This window comes from Mastacembelus armatus, chromosome 12 (assembly GCF_900324485.2).
Source record: "Mastacembelus armatus chromosome 12, fMasArm1.2, whole genome shotgun sequence".
Classification (NCBI taxonomy): domain Eukaryota; kingdom Metazoa; phylum Chordata; class Actinopteri; order Synbranchiformes; family Mastacembelidae; genus Mastacembelus; species Mastacembelus armatus.
The window spans coordinates 19,314,343-19,335,793 of record NC_046644.1 but is presented as its reverse complement, the minus strand read 5'-3'; the positions used below and the strand labels follow the sequence as shown (position 1 = coordinate 19,335,793).

The window sequence follows — 21,451 nt, the reverse complement described above, 5'->3', positions numbered from 1 at the left end:
GGCTCCTGCTCCAGAGGACCCGGTCCGGGTTTTAGCAGCCTCTCCCGGCCGCGGTGGGAGGAAGTTGAACCACAAAGCAAGCAGTGCCACTGTGCTAGCAGAAACCCAGAAAAATACACCGAAGGGGGGTTCTTCTGAAACATGTGCCATATTGGAGCTGGGAGACGAACAGCCTAACCGAAAGGAGCGGACGGAACCGCCTGGTACACGGTCGGTTCGGGAAGCAGCGCACGGACACTTGGTGACGCTCCTCAGCCGAGAGGCAGCTCCTCCAGCTCGGATCGCCTGGCAGGCAGGAGTCGCTCGGGGCTGACTGGCGCAGCACGACGACCCCTCCGGTTTATTTGGGTCCATTTCCGACGGACGAGCAGCGGCACAGGGTCGGGTTCGGTGTTTCACACTCCCCCCCCCCAGCGGTGGTCGCAGCTTTCGCCGCTTAAATTAACCAGAAGTTCACGGGGGCGAAGTTATCGGGCAGCGAGCTGCGCTCCCTCCCCTCCTCCACCGTCGGCGTCACCGTCAGCCCACCGTCGGTGCTGGGTCTCCAGAGGAGGAGGGTCCCCTGAACGCTCCGGGTAACTCAGCAAGCAGCTATGGATTATTTTGTGCGCTTTTGTTTTGGTTTCTGACTCTATCGCAGCCTCGAAGGCGGGTTTTTTTTTCTGGGAGGGGGGGACGCGGCTAAAGACTTCCCCAATCCGGGCAGACACTTCACTCGCAGCCGTTAGCTCATTACGGGTCCGAAACCGAGCCAGCGTCGGTGCTGCCTGCGCCCCAGTGACTCTCCACTCCTGCAACAAGGGCTTTTCTAAATCTCTGCCGGACTGAAATGATCCAAACTCGGTGTGCGGACTGTTTCGCCACTTCTCACCCGGGTCGGTAGTTAGCCCGCTGGCTAGCAGTTTTCGCGTTGCTAGCTAGCGCGGTGGCTAACTAGCAGCCGAGCCCGAATATCGGTCTGTCCAAAAACGGACGCGCGGATTTGGCTTGTGATCAGGCGATTAGACCCTCTTGCCTGGACCGGGTTTGGTGCTAAACCTCTTAAGGCGTTTAACCACATCTTTTCTGGCGGCCCTTTAGTGACTGATGAGCCGATAAAGGAGGAAGGTTTGAGCCGACACAGGAAGCCAGCCCGCGGCGGCGGCAGCAGCAGCACGAACGGGGACCGTGTGAGGGGGTTTTAGGGAGTCCTGGCTCCTTTTTTGTTTGGTTTTTATTCGTGCCATCACTTTCCTGAGACATTTTTGGGTGCACCAGCCGAGGTGTGTGAAGGTGGACGAGCTAGCACCCTGATGGTGTGACTGCATTTCAACCTGCCGCCCAGAGTCCTCCCTCTTTCCTCATCGCCCAGTCCAGAAGAACCGACAGCACGTGTTTTATTACTATAGAGCAGGTTTTCTGTTGTCGTCCAGGGGACACACGGAGACTAGACGATTTTTCGACAGCTCGGTGTTTACATGTGAAGGAACCCCCCCCCCCTCTCTCTCTCTCCAAAAAAAACACATGCCGCACTCCAGACGCACCAGCCTTTTGGACTCATTTCCATCAAGAGGACCAGGACAGTCCCCAGAGACCTGCAGGGTTTGACAGCCCTCTTCAAATCCAGCATCTGGTGCATGTGTCTAGCTGTGTGTGTGTGAGGCATATCACCTTGCTTTAAAGCGGGGAGAGCAGATCCCACCAGTCTTTCCTTGCGTTATTTCCCACCCTTTCCTCACAATACGCCCGCATGAAGCCTGCGTTTTTGCGCTGAATGGGATTACAGGGACGCTGATCTCACGGGCCTGTACATTTCTCGAGTAACCTGTTCCCCCAATGTCTTCCCTCCTGAATTTCCATTTTCCTGCCTCAGTGCTGGTAGTTTGAGGCGAGGTGAGCAGACCACAGCCGGAGACAACGACACCATCCAGTCGATGGTCAGCTCTGCCGTGCGCTCCGCTGGCCCTGTCACGCACCTTGGCCCTTGATGTTGGTCATATCTGGTGGAGGACATTGTTTTTTTATTCCCTAAAACAAAACCCACCCCCGTTATTATTATTTTTTTTTACTGATTTGGTCGTCCCAGGGTCGAAAGATGGCGGACCTCGAAGCAGTACTCGCCGATGTCAGTTATTTGATGGCGATGGAGAAGAGCAAATCCACTCCAGCGGCCCGGGCGAGTAAGAAAATCATCCTGCCTGAGCCCAGGTGAGCACATTTACACAGACCGAGCTTTAACGTTGTGCTGTGGCTCACGCTTGTGTTTGTTTGCATGTGGAATGGATGAGTCTTTTGTGCATGCTGTGCAGCCTGGTGGGGAGATGGAGGCGTGCTTCCTCTTAAAACCTGAGAGTTGCTGTAGATGCTGAGGGAAATGTGACTGTAGGTTTATGCAAACCGGCTGCATGTCACAAAACAACCATACAGTTAGCTTTTTTAAAATCTAAACCGTAGCAAGTAGTGTTTATAGCTCACTGAGAGTTACAGTAGCAGGTTTGGAGGCTGCCACATGTAGAGTCCAAACAGTACTAAGTGTTGCTGATGCCCTTTCCTTGCTATCAGGGTGCCAAAATGTTGTGTCAAACAGCCTTTGTGTGCTCGCAGGCTTGCTCAGTGTGTTTGTTTTATGCAGCCTGTGCAACATGTACTGAGGCTGCTGAGTCTGCTCTGTAAGGCCTTTGATGCAGATGCACTATCAGTATGTGCAGCTCTTCAGCCAAAAGCCCTGCTCATCAGTGCTGTTTGCAAGCACCCACCATGAGGAGGCCATCAGAGACTTCAGCTAAAAAACCCTGATTTAAATAATACCCCCCCCCCCCTCCTTTGAGCGTCCTTTTGTCTCTGCTGTGTAGCTCATCACAGCCTCATCAGATGGATCTTTTGGGCATGTAATGTGCAACTTGATTGTAGAGGATGTGGTTAAAATTTGGTTATTGTGATAGTTGCTTTTCATGTCAGGTTAGTAAATTTGACAGTGCTGTCTGGGCTGAGTCTAGTAATAACCGGCGTGTTTAAAAAAAAAAAAAAAAAAAAAAAAAGCAGCTCCGTGTGGAACAGATCTTAGCCCGGCAGTTTGCCCTGCTGTCAGATTTAATTTGTGCTCATCATGTTCACAGTTATTACCTTGTTCTATACAGATTTATTAATCACAAACTGAAAAGTGTTGCTGACACACCTACAGCTGTGTAAACCGAGTGGCTGTACATGGTGATTTCAAGGTGTTGATGTTGGATAAACAGCCATAATCTTTTACCCTGAGTGATTTTTGCAGGAGGCCAGTCTGTCACCACTTACCGACTGGCTGGTGTTGGCGGGTCAGCAGAAAGTAATGATCCAGATGGTGCATTACACACTATAACGAATACATACTCTGTTGATTTTTATTATTATTATTTTTTTTTTTGTCCAATTAAAATGATTTAATTAGAGAATGTACTAATAGTTATCCTAACTAAATGTGCTGAGCCAGATCAATTATCGTTCATATGCAGTCATACATTCAAATTGATTGTTTTGTTTTTTTCTACAATTCAATATGTCAAATGTGTCTCGAGGGGATTCACCTGCTGTACCACATTTATCAGTTCATCTGCAATGAAAACACTGACGAGAAGGCTGAGAACCGGTTTATCTTTCTTTACTCACTATTAACTAACACAGGTCAGGCTCAAACTGCTGCTGTACCCCCTACGTATTTCACTTATCTATCACAACGTATTTATCAATGAGGCCTATTTAAATCAGCAGACCAGGTTTTGTTGTTTTAGCCCGTCTGCCTGTCAATGACATTAATGGAACCTTGCCGCTAACTATTTGAGAGCGGTTTGTAAGTTGATAAATGTAGATTTCCTCCTTCAGGCTAGTATTGGTTTCGGTTCATGTCAGTATGGTATTAAAATGAACTTGCAGAAACTTGAAGTTTGCTTCTGAGCGCCAGATCATTACAGTGTTCATGCTGTCACATTTAACATTTGTCCAAAGGAAATAGTGCTAATGATGGATAATAACACAGTGGTGACATGGCACCACATGCTCCCATGCACACTGACCGCTGCTCTGCCTGTAGAATTCACATTAATTCTTCGGAAAATATCTGGTTGGATATTTTTTGGTCGACCTGTGACAGGCTAAGTTTCGGAGTGTGACTGTGGTGGCTGGTTTGTTGGTTCAGACAAGTTTACTTTAAAAGAAGAGCAGGGTAGCGACTCTGGGCCTTTAGATTTTTAAAGGGATACTCCACAGGAACGTTTTTTTAACGTCAAAAACCTCTGTAGGCGTTTTAGTGTTGGGGTGTCGCAGTTTGGAATTTGGTGCCGTACAAACACAGTACAAGTTTGAGACATCGGCAATGGAGCTGCTGCGATTAGTCGGTGTCATTGATGACACTAAAATCGTCTGTTTTTCATTGATGTGCTTTTTTTTAAAATCTGATTTCTATGTTTCATGTGTAATAATTATAATGACGTGCGATTTGTTGTTTGTCAATATGAAATTACTTAAATGAAATAGTCAAATTTGTGTCTTGGAGGAAAATCGATAATTTAGATTAGTCAGCTAATTGGTTAAATAGTCATTCGTGGCAGGCCTGATGAGCGATAATGGCTATAGCCTGCTAACATCACGAGCAGATGGGCCGTCACTACCTAAACAAGATAACGTGTTTATTCTTATCTATTCAGGAGCACGTCTTTCACTTTGAGAGTGTCATTTCCTGTTTGCGTTTCATTGGTCAGCGTTGTAACTGGCTTACTACTGGTTGGCTATTTTGACAGGATTATTGCACAAAGCTCCAAGAGTGAGAGCAGGGACCCGAGAGCAGAAATTGCGAGAGCGTGCAGCAGCGTCCTGAGGTGTGAGGTGGAGGAGTTAATAGAATTAATAGCTTTTAATGAGACTGACAGTTTTTTTAGCACGAGCAGAGCAGGTCTGAGTTTGAGGAGGGACTCTGAGTGCGAGAACAGCCTTTTGAGAGATAAAATTACAAAATGTTAACATCTAATACAGAATTATGCTTTCAAACTAAAAGATGGTGCTTTTGGAAAAACAATGGGAATAAACCCCCACCTTGAATTCTGCATACACATCTGTATGACTTACTTCAAGGTGCTTAGATGAGTGTGACTGCTTGCGTGCTGACTCTTGGCTGTCTTTAACTTGTCCCTGATACTGCACCCGAAACGCAAATAATCTCAAGACATGACTCCAGGCTGTTTTTTTCCAAAGGTTGCAGCGAACGTGTTGCTGTGCCAGCATTTGCCACCACTGTTCCATGTTTTGTTGTGATTGTTACCGTCTCCCTTTCCTTGCTGTGTTATTATTCCGCCCCTGACAGTCCATGAAAAATCGCTCTCTGGGACCTGTGGTACTGCAGAAAAACGACCAGCGTCAATTTTCAGAAATTTGGCGTCAGCTTGGTGCTGAAGTATCGGTTCTCCTGTCAGCCCTGTTTTACTGCTGTGGGGTAATTTTTAAATATGGAGCCAATATACTATACTGCAGTGACAGTAAATCTAAGTAATATTATTGATAAAGTTCTCTCCTGGTTTATTGTGTGAACTATATTTTTATGTAACTACTTTATTCACTTAATTGTTCTGTGGTGTATTCAGTTTGTAGTGTTTAGCACCGTGGTCCATACAGACAAAATCCCCTCCCACGCTACACTCTTAGTTCACACTGTACATGTGAAATGTAATGGACTGTAATTCAAATAGCTGCAGCTGAAAGGGGTATTTGTGGTCTCTGTGCTTTTGTCGTGTTATGCCATAGGAAAACGGATTTAAAGCCGTTTCCTTCATTGATCGTCTGCTGTGTTCACGATCAATTAATGAACAGCATCCAAAGTAGAAAATGCACTTCTCTCCAGTGGAGGCTTTAAACAGTTGACATGAGCCATTTTCAAGTTTAATCATACACTCAATCAATAGAAATAAATGGTTTAAGCCCACAGTAAGACAAAGCAATGGAGCTCATAATGGCTGCCCTTAACCCTGTTAGCCCATTTGTTATTTAACTAATGTCTAAAAATAAATAAATAAAGGGAAACGTCTGGCATAAGAACTCTATGCATCTTACTGACTTGTCTGGAGGAAAGATAAATCTAAAGATACCAAGCACCTAAAGTGAAGCATAAACCAGCTTACAGCAGCCACAGGGTTTACCAAGAGAATTTTCAGTTTAAAAGCAGAACATGAAAATAGTGGTTTTAATTTAAGAACACGTGGTATGGTCAGTCATTTCACTGTAACAGCCACAGTGATATGGTTAGACGAGCATATATTACAGTTAGCAACACCATTAGCTGGTCTGTGTGTCATGTCAACAGCTGCTCGCATAGTCCAGTTAAACATATCTCGTCTCTTGTGGTAAATCGACACGCAGAGTCAACCTTTGCTGGTTACGTCTTTGACACACATCAGTTCCAGTTTTGCAGCCTGTTGTATGTATGTAGTTTACATCAAACAGGAGCAAAGACTGTGTTTGCTGGGGACTATTTTCAGCGGTGGATTAATCCACATTTAGCCTCTAGTGAGTATTAATGACAGCTAATGACGACTAAAGCCTAATTAATATTTGTCTGTGCGTAGGCGTGGATGTGTAACTACAGGTTGTGCGGAGGTGCACGTTCCGCTCACCACTTGGTTGATCCGACTTCCTTTTGGGGGGTGGGAGTAGTACTTTGTCATTTGAGCGCCCTCCGGCTAGAACGTTAACATTCACATAAGTGTAAATGCAACCGTCTGTGAAGGACAGACGCATGTTCTCATACGTACAGTGACGCAGAAGTGTAAGTTCAGCTTGAATCAGAGCACCCGGTGCAGCAGAGTTCTCCCTGTGGCACAGAGCAATAGGGTTTATCAGGCTGTGGTACACACAGTGTGTGTTAAGGAGGTCACTTCATTGTTGCTGTGGGTCTTTTCTTGGAATTTGTGGTCACCAGCCTTAATCTGTCAGTGAAAAAATCATTTCAACACAGTTTTTTGGAAAAAGGAGAGCCGTGTGTGTGCGTGTGTGTGTGTACATTATGGTGTTGCACCATGGGGTGGAATGACACTTCTCCTTCACGTACAGTGTCACAGTATTAGTACTAAAGCTAATAAGGCTGCCTTCTTTTCTAACTTTAGGCTGTGTTTGCAGCCCTCGACAGCCTAATCAGGATGAGCTTGTTTGTCTGCTGTGCTCAGTGAGTTCACTGCTCCTCAGTAGATGTTCACTCAGGAATCCAGGTTGTGCAACACTGTGCTAGAAGTGGTTGAGAGGTGGTTATCAGTCAGGTCACCTGTTACAGTGTACAGTTGAAATAAATGCCTGTATGCACGCTGTGTGCATGTATGTGTATATATATATATATATAGGGCTCAGCTGCATCATTAAGGGGTTTATATATGAATCAACCAGAACAGGCTTGGTGTGCTGCTTTTTGTGAATGTAGTCTATGAAGTGATTTCTGTGTTAGAGTTGAACTTTAGAAGTTATTGCCCACTCTCTTGCAGGAAATGCAGAGATAATGCCTCAGCTAATGGACTCTGGTTTTAGCTGCTTGTTGGAGGGGGAGCAGTTAAATGTGACACAGTGGAGATAGCGTGGTCTTGCCACATTCTCGGCAGGCCGAAGCTGTGGCACGGAGGTGAGATTTTGACAGCAACACTGGAGGCATCTGAAATGAGAGGCTGGAGGAGGGAGACTGAATCACCCGCTGTTAGAAAGGTCCAAATGAGACGAGACATAACAGCACTATCCAGGAGGTGAAGAGATGAGAGAAAACACAGACCTCGAGTCTCAGAAGTACATGGTTTGAGCCGAACTGTGCCATTTTGATAATGACCCTCTTAAAACACAGGATCTTCTGTCACTGCAACCTCCCTACACCCTGTTGTTGCTATAACATCAAGTGCTGCTAGAAAGGCTTTTTAGTCTTATCAGCCCTGGTCAATAACATAACGTAAAATGAAGCTGCTAACTTCTTTTTGCTATATAGTAAACATTCATTACAAGCTGATGCATGTCTGGCTGGTGAAAAATGTTGTTTTAGGCAGAGAGAGGCTGCTCTACTGCTTTAATATTTAAACAGCAGCTAATGCATTGGTTGAGAGATGAGCATTAGTGTTCCAACGTTAGCTCCTACCTCCATAGAGCCAGTAAAATCCCTCGTAGCGACCCCAGCCCTTGCTGAGACAGCCACGCTAACGCCTGCACACTTTTCATTTATCTGACTGACACATTGTGAAGTCACCACATGTACTTTTAAGAGCTTTACATCAATACTTTATGATCACCTTCCTCAGGGTTTGAGAAGCAGCAGAACAGCGGCTTGTGCTGTTAGTCTACCTAGCGTTCCTGTTATTAGCTGAGTTAGCCGAGCTAATATGATGTTAGCTCAGCAAGGACGAACTGAACGCTGCCAACAGGATCATGGCATCATGGGAATCACTAAATATGAATTGAGCTTGTTTTTTGAAGGTGACATCTGAAAAAATCTAAAAAATGAAATGGTTGCAACGCTTTAATATACTGTATATGTCCTTTTCCTAGGAGTCATCATGGTTCTGTGTTTTCTAATTCTTGCAGAACTCACAGCTTCAGTGATTAGAAAATCAATTTGAGTGTTATGTTTAGGGTTATCAGGAGCTTATCTCGTCCTGTGATCAGCTGCACACGGTGCATCCGATCAGCGCGGTGCTGGCAGCTTTTGACTTCCACTTTGATTATACTTCACCTCAGGAGCTGAGGTGTAACTGCAACAGAGGCAACTTGTACCGAGCAGGACCTCGCAGGCTGTTGTTCCACATTAGTGGCATGAACTGATAAGACTTTCTTGTCAAAGTTTCTGTTGTGGCAGTGATTTAGTACAGCCAGTAATTAGTGTTGTAATTACATAATGTAGTGGTTCAGCTGCAGAATAAATGTGGATGGTGCCATTGTGCTAAATTCAGACAAGGTGCCAAATCCTGAACTAACCTTGTTACTATTCCTGCTGCTTTTTGGCCAGTACTGAGTTAGTTTTTTAAGAACTGTAGTTGAGGACAAGCCACCGGAGTGTGTAGGGTTTTAACAATTAAATATGTGTCTAAACTGAAACTAAAACTAAGAGGCGTTTTAGGAAATGATTTCTTGTCTGAGAATTGCTCAATTTGTCTTGTAGACACTTGTTGCAGTCAGACACCAGGCAGCAGCCAGAAAAACAGGTTTTAAAGTCTAACGGGTTTTTCTGGTAATTACATGTCTAGAGGGTTAAATAAGCTGAATTAAGTGTTTTTCCTTCTTGCTCACGTCATGTTTGTTTCATCGGCTGTGACCTGAGACACTGACAGACACAAATCTAACGCTGTTTTTCATGACACTGAGATAAAAATCTGTAAAGTGGTGATTGCAGATGAAGTTGAATCTGAAATCAAGCAGAAGGGCTTGCACATACAACTGTGTAGTAATTATCAACACAGTTCAATTTCATGGCCAGAGCCAGCTGGAGACATGTCAGTGACAGTTAATATGTTAAATATTTACACATCTGCATACTTCCTGTATGGTGAAGTGGTTGCCAGCGTGGTGTTGTCACAGAGGTAGTGTGGAGATTAGCAGGTCATGAGAGCTCGGCGTTTGTGCGTTTACACCCAACAGACTGAAAACTCCACAGCAAAGACGACCAAAGGAGCATGAACGATCAGTTAACCTAGTTTGGATCCTCTAGTCTGCACGTACCCTGACTTTGACTGCTGCACTGTTAGCTCAGCACTGCAGTAAACACACACACACACGTGTGGGATATGTGAGTTTTGAAACCCATTTCACCCTCCTGGATCTCAGCATTGTTGAGACATTTCTATTACAAATACTGACACCACTCTCTTGCAATACAGACACAGATTATTTCCGCAAATGTCTGTAAAACTTGCATTTGTAGATTGAGCAGTCTTCCTCTCGGCGTTGTGAAAGTGATAAACATAAAATATATAAAATAAACCAGTGGCTATTTTAATGAATTATTACCAACAGTCCAAATCTTAGAGATTCAGTGGGTTATTATGTAAAACAGGGAACTTTGAAAAGCTGAAATAATAACGTAATTATCAAAATAGCTGTCAATAAACTAAAGGATTAATCAACAGGGAGGCTGATATACATGTCAGATAACATGGGAATGGTCTCCAACCATCAGGTGCTGCTTTGTCATCACTGCAGTGGGTTTGGGGGTGTAAAATAGGGTCAGCCAGAAGGGTGGGGAGCCCTTTGGTAGCATTAGGCTTATTATAATGATGTTCATTGTGTTTGTTTTAGGTGAATCTGTTCCCATCTAACAGCTGGTTCATGCTGGAGCAGATAATGGAGGGAAAGTGATGTAACTGCAGCTAAAAGAAAGGTGCAAGGTCTGTTTCCAGCCACGGTTTATAGCAGGCACTAGTGGAGGACACAACAATGCTAGCACCCAGCTCTCGACTCCTAATGTCTCACTGTTAGGAATGTAATGTTTTGCTCAAGAGCACTTGTTTTTCTATTATCCCCGTGATTACTGACACTCCCAGTGGGACCAGTATGTTGCTCCAGCTCTCTCTGCACCAAATGTGCCTCTCCTCACTGTGGCAGCCATATACAGCATGAGGAAAGCCTCACCTTTTGGCCGCACATGGAGCTCCAGCCTCGCAGCAAATATCCTTGGTTATCGGCTGTCGGAGCAGAGACGTGTTCTGAGCGAGGCTGTTGAATAGGCTCAGTGTCTGTGCTCTTTAATTATTGTTTCATCTCCGTTGTCTTTGAAATTCTGCGAGACTAAAGGGCCATTCATATTCCATCAGATGTTAACCAGTGTTTGTGCTGCATCTGTGCACTTGTGACAGCCTGCCACTCATGACACACCAAGCCCCTCTAGAAAATTTTGCCTTATTTATGGGTCTGTGCCAGCAGTCATACTGTCACTCAAATGGCATTGTCACATCGGGAGCCTCTTTGTCATGTGCGCCGCTCTGGTCATCTGCTCCTGGAAGCTAAAGTTGTTGTATAAAGCCTCTATTGTTACTCCAGCGTGGTCTGGACATGCGTTTTAGAAAGTTAAAGGGACATTTTCAGTGGTTGTGTTGCACAAGAGATTCACTCAGTGTTGCAAGTGAGAAATTATTCTGTATAATTTGACTGTGCTGCATTGTCTTTTTCAAAGCACCTGTGTTCTCCAGTAACCACCACAGCTATCGGGTGATGATGCTGGCATCCTCTTTTACCCGACAACACTAACCATCTGTACTGTATCGGAATCTGTCGCCGCCACCGTACCTGTTTTTTTTTTATCCCTAAGAGGACAGTCCTGTTCCAGTAAATATGGCCACAGGTCTTAATGTGATGTCTAAAGTGGTCAGGTTTCACACAAATAATCCAGTCAGCTGCTGATGATTCAGTGGAGCACACAAACAGACATCCTCCAAAAGAGGAAGTGTTTACTTCCTTGGTTCTTGTTCCTGTAGTTGTGCTGCTCTCCTGTAAAAATCTGCATGCACTGGCCCAGGTTACATTCACATAACCCACTGTGACGATATCTAATTCTGGGTATTGGTTTTGTTGACTTAAACAAGGTTATAGTTTTAGTGCAGGCTGTAATGCTTTAAAACTCCTATATGAAAAGTACAATAACACTGTTCTTCCAGTAACCCCTACGGTTTGAGTACTGAGACAATTTATGTAAAGTCATGCATATGTGACTTTGCTTTCTGATAGCTTTATGTATTACGTGTAACAGACACTCCCACAGACCTATTACATTTACATGTCAGCAAGTGCCTAAACCCTAATGCTGAGATAGTCTCTGTTCAGTCCTTTGCATCTGTAACTCAGGCAGGACGGTGCAAGGTCAACAGGTGTTCTTATGATTAGAAAAGTCATCGGATTACCAACGAGCACTCGCACACAATTTCTTTAGGAAATGCTTCTCTGCATATATTTTCTCTGGACTTGATCCCGGAAGCGAAAGATTATTTATGACTGTGCAGTTTGTCTGCTGTTGGAACAGAAATCAACAGTACCTGGCCAGGAGAGCAAACTGGGCAAAAGAGCAAACGCTATCAAAATGTAAATACTAGAGAAGGTAGATCCAGCCATAAGGAGCCGGAGGTTCTCATTGCTCACACATGCTCAGTAGATGCCTGCAGAGGTGATGTAGGTGAAGCCTGGGTGCTTTGCTTTGTATGTAGGGTGCTGGTGTTGTATTAATGGACCAGTGCAGGGGGTGATAATTGATTCATTCTCCCCTCTCATTCTCATTAACACCTATTCCCAGGGTTGCATGTATCTCTCCAGGTTCCCCTGCAGCCTCCTGTGGGTCCCTGTCCCCTCCCTGCAGTTTGAGTGTCTGGGGGACGGGTGGCAGGGAGAGTCCCAAACTGAGGCTGGGATCGGAGGTGGAGGTGGAGGAGAACATCTCTGAGATCCGGTTATTGTTGCATCTATCTGAGTGAACTGATGATGATTTTAATCCACTTCTTCCTCTCTCCACCCCCACCGCTTTGTGTTCACAGTATTCGCAGTGTGATGCAGAAGTACCTTGAGGAGAGAGATGAACTGACATTTGACAAAATTTTCAACCAGAAAATTGGTAAGTCATCATTTTTATTGTATTACAGGACCACTTAGAAGACTCACGTAAAATGCTGTAGAGTGTAATTGAATTACCAGCATTCAGCAGCATTCCTCTTCAGCAGGAACAAGACTGCTCCTCCACAGGCTCTTCCCTGAAACAATAGTTGAAATCTGATTTTTCTTTGAATGGGATCACATTCACACAGGCAGTGGAAATTATTCCTGTGAGCGGCTGAAGATAAACTCTCCATTTACAAAGACATTTAACAAAAAGCCTATTGTTTTCAAAGTCAGGAATGAACGTTCACACTCAGGCACAGATTTTATTTATGGCAAATCTACTTTTCTTAATTCTCATGTTGAAATTTTTTTTAATTTACAAGATATGTTGAAGCAAAGTGACTAATTCTACATTAATTGATAGATGGTGACTAATATTAGCTATTGCCAGGAAAATGTTACTTTATGCTTTACCCATGATGCAGTGCAGTAAGGGTTATGTCTAGCATCGGTCCGAACGTCTCTCAGCTGTTATTGGTCATGTTGCTATTACAGTTTGTGCAGACCGCCATGGCGCCCAGACGACGTCTCCTGACTGCTCCGTGCTAATGCGTTAAACTAAGATGGTAAACAGACAGCACCCTGGTAACATTGACATCGTGTTAGCTTGCTGATGTTAGCGTACAGCCAGGAGCACTGCTGACTCTCAGTCCACAGCCTGCAGCAGGGCTGCACTCGTAGTCTTGTTTTATTAGCAAAAACAAGTCGATACGGATCATTACGTTTGCTAGATTGTGTGACAGTCACCACTAACTATAGATTTTATCCGATGTAGCTAATTAACGTTATTTGCCAAAGGTCCATAAAGCAACTTGACTGTTCTCTGGTTTCTGAGCTCCGCTCGCTGGTGTTTGCTGTCGGTCAGTGATTTGTTAGGTAAAAGAAGCACCACTTAGTAAAATCACTCGACACTGGTGAGAGGGCACTGAGGGTTTGTGCAAAGTTGTTCATGACTTTCAATATTTGATTGTGGTCGTAAAATGAGTAAACAGGCTGCAGCTGAACGTTAGTTGTTTTGCTTTATTGGCTTGTGGTCAGAGGTTCAGTCTGTTCTTACTGGTCTCACTGGGGGTTACTCCATTACGGCTGCTGGTGCTGAAACCGCAAACATGACTGATCACTGACTTATCACTTTTTTAAATAATTCTGCTAAAAAAAAAAAAAAAAAAGAAGCACTTAAATGGTTTCCTGACCCAGTCGTTTACTCAGTGTTATGTTTCTGTGTAGCCACAGAGCACATTGAAGAGAAGGGTAATTGTCAGTTTTTGGAAAGTCCGAAAGTTCCAGATGAGGATTTCTGAACAGCGGCGTGCTGGTTGTTGCTTATTGTTGTTGCGTATAGATAACTTACCGTCACTTCTCTGTTCGGAGTTACTGGCTGTGATGGAGAGGTGGCTTGGTTTGCGCTGATGCAGAGGCTCAGTGCAGTCACGTTTCCTGCTTCCTCCTGGCCTCCAGTCAGTAGCGGCGCCTCCGTGCTGGCTCCTCCAAGTGTTTCGATTCTGAGCAGACAGGCCGTGTGCCAGTAGTTGTGGCGTACCAGGGGACCACAGTCGCCCTGCAGGCTTCTACTTGGTTTACTTACTGTTCTAGGCCTCGGCCCCCTGTGAGAATAGGCTGCGTTAATTCTCCCTCTGCCACACTTGTTGCTCTTTGTATTTGTGTCTTATGTTCAAAGCTCATCTCACACAATTTATCAGAACTTTCCAGGTGTTTTTAGTCTGTTTATTATAAAGCTGGATCAGTTACCTGACCGACAAGTATTAACTGTCAGCTGTTTTGATATTTAGTTAATCCCTTGACTAATTTTGTAAATCAAAAATGAATCCATGGTCCAGTGTGTGTTCTTCAGGCTTTGCTGTTGCTGTAGCTTTTATTTACCCATAAACTGAATATATTTGACTTTATTTACAGCCTTTAAATATCTGATGATGTCACTTGCTGACAAAACATTGCACAACGCTCATTTGTTACCCACAATATGTCAGCCGCTGCTGATCAGATGCAGGTGCAGCTGCTCTTTGCTGTTATGTTTAGAATTATGCAGATTTAGGATCTCTACAGTGTTCAGTCACATCTGCATGTATTTTGGATTGATCAGCCATTTAAGTCATTTTTAATGCAAAACAGACAAACACTTTCTGGCTGCAGCTTGTCAGATATGAGGATTGTTGCCTTGCTCTGTTTTGCGTCATTGGAAACTGAATTTGTTTGGGTTTTTAACTTCACCCTGGACTAAACTAGTAGTTTCAGGATGTCATTTTTGGGGTAAAGGACTATGAACCAAAACTCATCAGAAATCAGTGATGTTTTATTAAAAATAGACTTGAGAAGCCTGATGAATGATGTCAAAGATAAGGTGGGGATCTTCTCTGTTTGGTGTACCCACTATTAGGTCTGTGAACCCAGAAGCTGTTTTAGCTTGTCGCATTATTCTCTCTCTCTCTCTCTCCTAATGGGTGATGCTATCTGGGGCCACACCTGACTCTCATGACCCCTTCCCCTCTCCCTGTCCCCCAGTTTCCTGCTGGTCATTAAGTCTGGCTCTCAGGTCTCATTAGCTTGTCTCCCAGAAAACACTTGTTACAAGCACCTCAATGGGTCATGTACATCCCGTGTAATCAACATGCGGCCGTTTCCTGCTCAGTCTCCGTCAATGTGGACCTTTTTGTCGCAGGGAGCTGAGCACTGTTCTCCATCGCTCTCATAAAATTATTTGATTTTCTCATGCTCTAAAGTGAGGTGTGCTTCTGCCCCAGCAATGGATGTTATCTGTCACTGCTGATTGTGTCAGATGATCTGACTTTGGACCAGATGTGTGAACACGTCTGCAGAGCTGCTCACTAGAGACGTCTTTGATTGGGAAATTGCTGCACTAGTGAGGTGAGAACTTTATTTTGTGTGATTCTTTTTGTTTGTTATGCAAAGAGTAAGACTGTTCGTCGATTTAGGGTCTTGTCAAATATAACTATGGTGTAGTGTCTAGCCTTACGTGAGTCAAAGATCTCTGCGTGTGTGTGTGCAGTTATGTTTGTTAACATTAGCATTAGCTGTGGAAACAGGTTTAATTGTCATCATTTCCAATTTACACAGAAGCTGCAGGAGTGGTTCTTAGGGCCAGTTAGACTAAACTTACCTGCCCCAGTTTTCACTGGGCACTGTATTTGTGGCATGTTAGGCTTCACAGGTGTAGTAAGGCTAAATAAGGGTCAGTTACACTGCAGTTCTATAGCAACCAGAATGTCAAGTCTCACGTTTTTGTGCGTGATCATCATCATCAGTAATGTGAAAACATTCCTGGGAGGGTAGAGTTTGAATATTTATCGTGTCATAATGTTTCCACGGTCTCCTCCACCCTGCGTTTATTGGCCCTTTATGTCGTTCTTGTTCAGTCCATTACCAGAACAGCAGAGAACTCTGATAGAAACGCTGAGCACAGGCTGTTGCATTAGGCAGCAGTTTAGGGAAATAGCTGTGAGGCTACACATTTGAATGGCAAATGTTATCTCAATAACAAGAGGTAACTGTTCAACATACTCAAACTTAGCACCGTGCAGCCATAGAGGGATTTGGGTTGCAGCTGTAGCGTCGCAGATATTAATGATAAACCTAAACCTGGTGTCACTGACAATCAATATAAACGTCCCATTAAATATCTGTTGATTGGTTTTATGCATACTGTGGGGAAAAGGAAAATTATAACCTTCCTTCATGTCATTTTTGTGTCTATTTCCTTTTACAACAGGACAAAGAGAGGCTCATTCATGCTTTAATAATCAGCTGCTTCTATTATTGTTACGCCCTTCAACTCATTTAAAATGCTGCAGTCATGCTTTTGATTCAGGGGAAATTTGGACACCTCAAAACACCTGTCTTATTCGTTTGACACTGGCTGCCTTTGTCAATTGGAATCGATTTTCTAAAGGAAATGTTTCCTCAGAAAGATGACGAACAGTGTCACAACCAGAGTAAGAAAGCCACGGTCACGTTATTCTGGCAGAAAACCAGTGAAACACACTCACGATTTTTAGTTTGCACTTCATCAGGTAGAAGTTTCACCTGCGTCATTCTCAAACTGTTGAATCTATAGGTTGTTCAAACATCCCACATCTTGTGTTTACCTGCGTTGGCTCTCACAGACAGTGGATCCATTTCTGGTTGTGTCGTGCATGAACTACGTCGTCTTCTACGGGCTTGCAGGGTTTTAGTTTCAGATTTAGAGGTCGATTTTTATTCAGCAGTAGTTGAAGCTCTGCTTTTGATTTCAGTGCTCTTAACATCCTTTGTCCTTGTTGACTGTCATGACAACCAAGGGCATGAAGACAGTGCAGCTGGAATGTTTTTCCTCACGGGTAGAAATACAGTGAACTTTCTAGTTTGGAGACTGTTTTTAAAACATGCAAATCTAATCTTAATCATATTTACAAGTATGTTAATCAGGATATATCCATTAGGACAGGTTTGTGCATGCAGTGAGCCGATGATCCATATGCAGAGTGCCCTTCTCTGTCTTAGGCAGTCCATGACCTCTTCTCTCCACAGTCCAGGGGGGGTGAGAGCCAGTAGCCTTATTTAGGCTGTGTTACAAAGCTGCAGGAAACAGTGTAGAGGAGCTCCACCGGTCATTGCTGCTGCTGGGTGGCCAGTGTTTGCCTGGTTGTGACTGGATTTCTCCTTTGGAAGTCCAAGGGCCAGGGAATTACAGGGTCAGACAGGATGACTATTATGTAATGGATGTTCTGTACACTCTAAATATAGCAGGCGTATTGGCCACTACTTCACCTGGAATACTTTGTTCTATATATATATATGTGGGGTTTTCTACAATAGGTGTTGCATTCAGAGCCAGTTTACTCATGTGTCCTTTATGTTTCCTTTGATTGTAAACTCGGATTACGGTGTTTGTGATGTGTCACAGTAAGAGGTTTTCTTCCAGTCCAACCAATGAAGAATACTCAATCGTCATTGGTTGGAAAATGTGTCATGATGGCAAAGGCAAGCCATAAATCAAGAGTATTGTCTCTATGAATTCTGGGTGGCCATCAGCTGTAGTGTCTTTAACATGGATGAAAAACATCCTGTGCAGACAGTTTAAATGTAGGCTGATGGGGTCAAGCTAAAAGAAGCAAGAAGTTCCTGTTACTGGGTATCTGATCTTCTCAAAAACAAGTTTAAACTACCATCAGTGTTGACACTATCTGAAACCAGAGACTTAACTGATCTCTGCTCTGTTTACACTGCTCCGCTAATTTCTTGGAGTGTTAGCGTAAAGAAACACGAGCCAGGTCAGAGCTGTGGCTCCCTGCTGTGTTTTTAATAGTTTTTGGACAACAATGGAGGTCTACGGCACAGACCCATAAGCTGAGCCAGGTTCTGGATTCGCACACGTTACCCTTAGGACACCGCATTCATTGTTGCTTTCAAGCTCTGGACAGGATTTGTGCTGAATGTAACAAACAGAACCTCAATGACCTTATTGTTTAAATATCTAGCTGCTCCGGATCTAATGACTTGGCAGGATCCGAGGTGTGATATCTATGCATGTTGTTAAAATACCAGTTTGAGAGGCTGGAACCTGAGGATGTGGAGTGTTTGCACAATTTTTGGTTCTTGAGAAACGACTGAATAGCCGATGGTTATTTTTCTGTCGAGCGACTAATTGTCGGAGCCCTGTGGACTAATGGCGGGCTGGAGGCAGAAAGGAAATCCATACGAAGAGAGAGTTATTGGCGAGGTTATTGTGTTGTGTTTGGATCACTTCATCCCCCCCCCCCCCTTTTTTTGGTCTCTGTTTCCATTTCTTCTTCTCCTCTCGCGCTCTCGTCTTCCTCTCACTCTTTGCCTTGGCATTCTCCCTCTCCATCTGTCAGACTTCTGGAATGGATGATGGAGAGTTGTGCGTTGCCTAGCAACTGCGGTTTCCATGGGAACCTGACCAGAAACTGCTGCATTTGCTTCTCGACGGGGAGAAATGAAATTGATTAAAGGAGGAATAAAATAGGTGATGCGAATTGGAGAGAGGAAACGGAGAGGACGTGTTAAAGGAGAGCAATAAATGGAAAGAGCCTAGAGACGACCCCCCCGTACCCCTCCCTTCCCAGAATGCAGCATTTCTCCTAGAAGCCAGGATGTGTATGTCAACAGACTGTCTACGCCTCCAGTCCTTCTCACGTCTGTCCTTTTATTCTTCCATCCATCATGATTCACACTATCCTCATGTCAAAAGAGACTGAGCCCAGTCGCTCTGAGGGACCGGACACTACGAACTGCAGCACAGTAACTGCTGTGATAAAATAATGTAGTTTATATTTAGAAAATACTGTCAGCTCATTCCGTCGAGTAGTGTCACTTGTTTTTTTTTTTAAGCAAAAATTCCAGATGTTTCCTGATTCTGGCCTCTCAGTTGTGAGGGTCTGATGGATTTATTGTTGTGCATGATAGAAGTATTTTAGACATTACAAAGGGCTTTTCACAGTCATTTTTTCATTGATTGCCAGATTCATTGATAATGGAAATATGAAGGTCATTTAGGCATGCTGTTAATTATCTGCGATCTTTAAACAAACCTACAGATGCATTGCATGTCCAAACGCTTCGCAGTACAAAAAAAGAGAAGTGCTTGGTTTCCTATCAAAGCTGAGCAGTGTCAGACCTGTGTTAAACATGGTGCCATCGACTTATTCACACCAAAAGAAAAAGACTTTTTCACGTTTCTCCTCTGGTTATGAAGGTGTTTCTTTCACACACTGAAGCTCTCTTCATTTCTCACCTCTGTAACCTCAGAGAACGAGGGAGTCATGTGGGGGTTTGGCTTGATGGTAAATGCTCTGGTCCTTCACAAAACCAGACCAGTTTTTTTTTTTTTTTTTTTTTTTTTTCCTGTGTGTGGTCTGTCTGTGTTAATACTGGAATTAGCACCCTCATCTCAGATTTAAAGGCTGTTTTTCCAGTTTAAAGTAGCAGTGGACTCGTTAACCCTTTGTTGACAGCAGTCATGGTTTTCCTATAGAGTTAACTCACTATGTTTCATTAAAACAATGAGTGACAAACAAGCGTGTATGAAATTGACAGCTAGCAACAACAAGTTGCTGATATTCTGCAGCATCTTGCAGCCTCTGTTCCCTCAAATGTCAGCACTTTCAGTTTGTTCAGTACAGATGAGCTCACTCAGTGATTCCACTGAGTCTTTCTGGTTTCACACCTGATTTATTTATTTTTTTTTATGCTGCATGTCAGCTCTACCCCACGTATGTCTACTGCCCACTGAAGATTGTACAGCTTGTTTATTGGTCACAGCCTAATGCATAGGTGTAGTGAAGTTGTGTAAACCATGTTCTCAGGTGGCGTCAAAAAATCTGCAGCTGTGATGTTAAAAAAAAGTTGCTCCTCGTCTCTGTGGCTACATGTAGGTAGCTGCTAGCATTACACATCCCAGTCCTAGTTTGAGCAGAAGAACACAGGACAATGAATGTGCACAATGCAGAAATTAGATTTCTGGCTCGGCTGCTTCGATTTAGAAACGGGGTTATAGGAGTGTACTGTTAAATCTTTCAGTGCTGGCTAACAGGGCGTTCAGAACGGCTCAGTATTTCTCCCCACTGCACACTAAAGAGACAGATGTCGGCTTTTCGCTTTGTTGCCCACTTTCTCTTTTTCCTGTGACCCATGCTCTCCCCTCCTCTCCTCTAGACTTTGTGTTTCTGTGTCTGAGTCCACCCATGTGTCTGTCAGGCTCAGTGTCTGTGTGTCTCTGTCCTAATTCACCTTTGGATTGGTTTGGTTTGGCTCTTTGTCTTCATCTCTTATAAATATGAAAATAAGTGACATATACACCATCTGTTGGTGATCACATCCGTTTCATCCAGCGTGTTGTGATTGATAGTAATGGTCCCAAATATTGCTTTAGATGCAGCCAGCTTGCATATGATTGGAGGTGCAGGTGGATGTGATAAAGCTTTTTAACATGTTGAGTCAGGCGCAGCCAGCAGGCCTGCAGACACTCTCCATATGCTCATTCTTTATTGCTATGTCCTGGATGTCTACTTTGCCAATTAGGTCTTTTCCTACAAGTGTAAATCATACTTTTTGCTGTGTATAGGCTCTCCACGTGCAACACCTGGTTCAGTGCATCGGGGGGTGGGGTGTGGGGGTCATTTGATGTAAGTTGCTTGAATTAGCACAGCAGGCACAGGGTGTTCAGATGTCAAGAGCTGCAGACTTGTTTAGCATTTTCTGTTCAGCAGGCTCTGTAAACAGTCTGTGTTGTTCCAGGGCGACACATTCGCTCTAAAACTGAAATTCAACCAGTCCTGTGGTGTTGAAGTTAGAAGCCATCACGAAACCATGACACCTTAACGCCCTTCAGTGCGTTTGTAAATGATTTCTAATGTCAGCAGCAATAATCATAAAGGAAGTGTCTTAAACGTAGCTTGCTAGAGATGACATTTTCTTTTAATGCTTCAGGTAACCTTTAATCATGCTGGCTCATTGGAGAATCAGGTTGTTTTGTTGGTTTTCTTTCTTTCTTGAACCAAACATTGGTAGATGTCCTTTTAAAACTATTTCATAGTACTTCATAGACCAAATCATCAGTTTTTAATTTCCAATAATTGACTATGACAGTAATTAGGTAGAGACTGTGGCTGATAAATGTTGGGCCTGTTATATGAAGTTCTGCTATGAGACTTCAGGGGAATTCAATATGTTGTAAAGTGAGTTTATATTGAGAGAAATAAGCAGAAGTTTGCATGTGAGCTGTGCTTCTGTAGATTTGAGGTGTTAACACTGTGGGAATTTGGAGAAGTATCTGACAGCCTGTTTCACACAGGAACATAAACATAACCTGAAGCTGAGG

At 43.9% G+C, this 21,451-nt stretch overlaps 1 protein-coding gene across 1 annotated transcript in view; it reads left to right on the top strand.

The window, feature by feature from the left end:
• The first annotated feature begins 31 nt into the window (after positions 1 to 31).
• Positions 32 to 21,451, top strand: part of grk3 (G protein-coupled receptor kinase 3) — a 47,943-nt gene continuing 26,523 nt past the window's right edge. The window contains exons 1-2 of the mRNA XM_026297132.2: positions 32 to 2,187; positions 12,477 to 12,553. Coding sequence (XP_026152917.1) covers positions 2,075 to 2,187; positions 12,477 to 12,553 — 190 coding nt within the window. The 5' untranslated portion in view covers positions 32 to 2,074. The remainder of the gene's footprint in view (positions 2,188 to 12,476; positions 12,554 to 21,451) is intronic.